Genomic DNA, 4,782 nt, shown 5'->3' on the forward strand with positions numbered 1-4,782 from the left:
TTTTTTTTTTTTTTTTTTGAGTTGGAGTCTCATTCTGTCGCCCAGGCTAGAATGCAGAGGCATGCTCACAGCCACCCCAGCGTTGACCTGCTAGGCTCAGGCAATCCTTCTGCCTCAGTCTTCCAAGTAGCTGGAACTACAGGCACGCTACCACGCCCGGATAATTTTTTCATTTTTTATTGTAGAGATGAGGCCTCACCAAGTTGCCCAGGCTGGTCTCGAACCCCTGGGCTCAGGCAATCCTCTCATCTCGGCCACCCAAAGTACTAGGATTACAGGCTTGAGCCACCGCACCCAACAAGTTATATTTTAAAGTGTTATAAATAATCAGGTTGGGTGCGGTGGCTCACATCTATAATCCCAGCACTTTGAATGGCCAAGGTGGGAGGATTATTTGAGCTCAGGAATTTGAGTCTAGCCTAGGCGACATAGCAAGACCTCGTCTATACAAAAAAATTTTTTAAATTAGCCAGGCATGGTGGGACATGCCTGTAATCTCAGCTACTTGGGAGGCTGAGGCAGAAGGATCGCCTAAGCCCAGGAGATTGAGGCTGCATTGAACCATGATCGTGCCACGGCACTCCAGCCTAGGCAGCAGAGTGAGACTCCAACTCAAAAAAAAGTGCTACAATTAAATTTTAGTACACCTGCAGTTTGGAATTTGGGAAAGGGTTTACCTTGAAAGTTGTGACCTCCATGCCCAGGATCTTGGAATAAAACATTGCGGTGTCGTTGATGCTCTTTACTGTCATCACAATGTGATCAAGTCTACGAATAAGACATGGTGGAGCAGTCCGACTGCTGTCCCTCCATGACTAAAAAAATAAATCAGAAAAAACACATTGCCATCGGTCACTCCCATGTTCTCTTCTCCTCACCTCCCCAGTTACTATACTTCCTCCTCACTCCCATTTAAAGGAGTAAGTCTAGAAAAAAAAATGTTGGTAGATTCCAGACCCGCCTGGGCAGCAAGACCTCATCTCTACAATAAATCAAAAAATCAGCCGGGCGTGGTAGCGTGTGCCTGTAATTCCGGCTACTGGGAAGGCTGAGGCGGAAGGATCGCCGGAGCCCAGCAGGTCGAGCTGCAGTGGCCGGGAGCGGCCACTGCACTCCAGTCTGGGCGACAGAGTGAGACTCCAACTCAAAAAAAAAAAAAAAAATGTTGGTAGAGATTCATTGTCCACACGTGGATTCACAGGTCATGTCTGTCATGACCACTCTCCACTGTTTGTTTTCTTGTTCTCTTTCTCCTTCCCGAAGGATCAAGGTAGAGATCTGGGGAATGGAGACCAAGACAAATCCCCCCTTGTTGTCCCCAAACTGAAATGCATCTCTTTTCCAAGAAATGACAAGACACAGGGAGACCCGACACTATGAGAACAAGCCCTCCAATGGCCAGTTTATCTATCCAGCACCCTCCTTTCCCATTCTGCAGCTTTGATCACAGAGGCCAGGACAAGAAGGGAACATTTCAGAGGAAATAAATGTTTCTGGGCATGTGTGTCTACAGATCCACCTTGACAAACCCCTTCCACTTCCCACCCTCACCACACTGCCCACCAGATCTTTCTCTTGACTTTTATTCTTTAGTAATTTGTATATTTACAGGACATCTGCCACAGGATTATAAGGTGCCTGTGGGCTGGCACTATAGGTAATATAGTAGTTAAAAGAATAGACTCTGCCGGGCTCGGTGGCTCAGCTTGTAATCCCACGCCTTTGGGAGGCTGAGGTGAGTGGATTGCCTGAGCCCGCGGGTTCGAGACCCGCCTGGGCAGCGAGACCTCATCTCTACAATAAATAAAAAAAAAATCAGCTGGGCGTGGTATCACGCGCCTGTAATTCCGGCTACTTGGAAGGCTGAGGCGGAAGGATCGCCGGAGCCCAGCAGGTCGAGGCTGCGGTGGCCGGGAGCGGCCACTGAACTCCAGTCTGGGCGACAGAGTGAGACTCCAACTCAAAAAAAAAAAAAAAAGAATAGACTCTGAGCTAGGTGTCACAGTTTATGCCTGGAATCCCAGTACTTTGGGAGGCCAAGGTGGGAGGATTGCTTGAGGCCAGTTCGAAACAAGTCTGGGCAACATAGCCAGACTTTGTCTCTAAAAAAAAAAAAAAAATAGCCATGTTGGTAGAATACACCTGTAGTCTCAGCTACTCGGGAGGCTGAGGCAGAAGGATTGCCTGAGCTCAGGAAGCTGCGGTGAGCCATGATTGTGCCACTGCACTCCGGCCTGGGTGACAGAGTGAGACCCTGTCTCAAAAAAAGAAAACAAAAAGAATAGACTTTGGAGCCAGACTGACATTTAATTTATCTGGTTTTGGTTTCGCCTTCTGTAAAATGGGAATGATTTCATGCATATCTTATTCTTGTAAAGCATTATCTTATGATTTTTTTTTCTTTTTATTCCTTTTTTTTTTTATTGCTGGAGACCACCTCCAGCTGGGTCAGGGTACCCCAAAGGTGGAGACAGCACCAGCGATTGGGGGGAAGAAGAAAGAGAGAGAGAGAGAGAGAGAGAAAGAGACTGGACCCCAGTCTAGTGCAGAAGCCGTATCTTATGATTTTATATATACCTTATTCCTGTAAAGATTTTTTTTAAAAAAAGAGTTGTGTTTGTAAGGGCTGCTCATAATATCAAGTGCTATAAAAGGGTCGATAATGATGGTGATGGTAGTGATGATGATAATGTTGTAGTTGTTTTACAATCCAGACTTCTTACCATCACCCCCAATCTCTACAGTCACATCTATTGCTCTTTTTTTTTGAGTCGGAGCCTCACTCTGTTGCTCAGGCTGGAGTGTAGTGGCATGCTCACAGTCACTACAGCCTCAACCTACTGGGCTCAGGCAAGCCTTCTGCCTCAGCCTTCCAAGTAACTGGAACTACAGGCGTGCACTACCACGCCCGGCTAATTTTTTGATTTATTGTAGAGATGAGGTCTTGCCAAGTTGCCCAGGCGGGTCTCGAACCCGCAGGCTCAGGCAATCCACTCACCTCAGCCTCCCAAAGGGATTACAGGCTGAGCCACCGAGCCCAGCTCTATTGCTCTTGAATGCCAAGCCATGCTGTTCTTCTGCCTGTTCCTCATAAGGATCACCCTTCCACCTGACGCCTCAGGGCCTCTGCAGATGTGAATGCCTGTCTCTCAGACTAAAATGTAAGCTTCATGAAAGTAGAAACTTCTCTCTGTTTTGTTCTCCACTGTCTCCCAAACAACTAGTTCAATGATATTTGCTCAATAAATGAATACCTACTACAACAATTAGGTACAGTCTTGCCACAAAGGTTGACTGATGTCGATTTGATTCAATTCTATTAGAATCCATTCCATTCTATTCTATTCTACCCATGTTATGTTATTGTTTTCTATTCCACTGCATTTACTTCCATTCAAACCATCACATTTTATTTTATTTTTTTGAGTTAGGTTCTCACTCTGTTGCCCAGGCTGGAGTATAGTTGTATGATCATGACAATCACAGTAGCTCACAGCAGCCTTGACCTCCTGGGCTCAGGAGATCCTTTATCCTCAGCATCCCGAGTAGCTGGGACTACAGATGTGTGCCACCAACCTGGCTATTTTTTTTTTTTTTTTTTGAGTCAGAATCTCACTCTGTCGCTCAGGCTGGAGTGTGGTGGCATGCTCACAACCACCGTAGCCTTGATCTGCTAGGCTCAGGCGATCCTTTTGCCTCAACCTTCCAAGTAGCTGGGTCTACAGGCATTCACTACCAGGCCAGGCCAATTTTATGATTTATTGTAGAGATGAGGTCTTGCCAAGTTTCCCAGGCTGGTCTTGGACTCCTGAGCTCAGGCAATCCTCTCGTCTCCACATCCCAAAGTGCTGGGATTACAGGCATAAGTCACCACACCCGGCTGATTTTTTTTTTTTCTACAAGGTCTTTATGTTTCCTAGGCTGGTCTTGAACTCCTGGGCTCAAGCAATCCATCTGCCTTGGTCTCCCAAAGTGCTTGGATTACTGCCATGAGCCACTGCACCTGGCCTCAAACCAGTACATTTTAAACAATTGATCTCACTGAGCCCCACTAAAAAATATTGTGTGGTTCTATGTTCATGAGTGGAGGAGGCATTTACAAACTTGCTGAGTTCTACTGTCCTCGTGGATACAGAAGATCCACATAGACACAGAGGCAGTCGGATGAGAAGATGTCTGACATTGGGGATCCATTGAAATTAAAGTTGCAGGTTAAAAAAAAAATCTCGGGCAACCCCTTCAGGTTCCCTCTCACTGTAGGAGCTTTTCTGTGCTCTCAATAAAGCCTGCTTTCTAAAAAGACAAAAACAAAAAAAACTCAGTAACTTCTGACATCCGTAGACTCTGTCATAACACCCCCTTTTCATTCCTGACATCAGGAAGTTATAATTTTTCTCTTAAATTTCTTAAGAGAAAACAAACATTACTAATATTTTATTAATCTGTTAAAGAAAACCAATTTTTGCCATTGTTGACTTTCTCTACTGTATATTTCCTTTCTATTTCACCAGTTTATGTATGCTCTTATAATTTCCTTCTTTCTACTTTTTCAGGGTTCAATTTCCTGTAACTTTTCCAGCTTCTTGTTAGGGAAGCTCAGGTCACTGATTTTCAACTTTTCTGCTTTTCTGATCCATGCATTTAAATTTTTTAAAATTTGTTACCCAGATTGGAGTGCAGTGGTGTGATAATAGCTCACCACAGCCTCAGACTCGCAGGTTCAGCCGGGTTCGGTGGCTCAGCCTGTAATCCCACGCCTTTGGGAGGCTGAGGTGAGTGGAT

At 45.4% G+C, this 4,782-nt stretch overlaps 1 protein-coding gene across 1 annotated transcript in view; it reads right to left on the reverse strand.

The window, feature by feature from the left end:
- Nucleotides 1-4,782, reverse strand: part of GLOD5 (glyoxalase domain containing 5) — a 12,352-nt gene that overhangs the window by 5,491 nt on the left and 2,079 nt on the right. The window contains exon 2 of the mRNA XM_008069693.1: nucleotides 678-815. Coding sequence (XP_008067884.1) covers nucleotides 678-815 — 138 coding nt within the window. The remainder of the gene's footprint in view (nucleotides 1-677; nucleotides 816-4,782) is intronic.

This window comes from Carlito syrichta, unplaced genomic scaffold (assembly GCF_000164805.1).
Source record: "Carlito syrichta isolate Samal-C Ts95f unplaced genomic scaffold, Tarsius_syrichta-2.0.1 Scaffold312193, whole genome shotgun sequence".
Classification (NCBI taxonomy): Eukaryota; Metazoa; Chordata; class Mammalia; order Primates; family Tarsiidae; genus Carlito; species Carlito syrichta.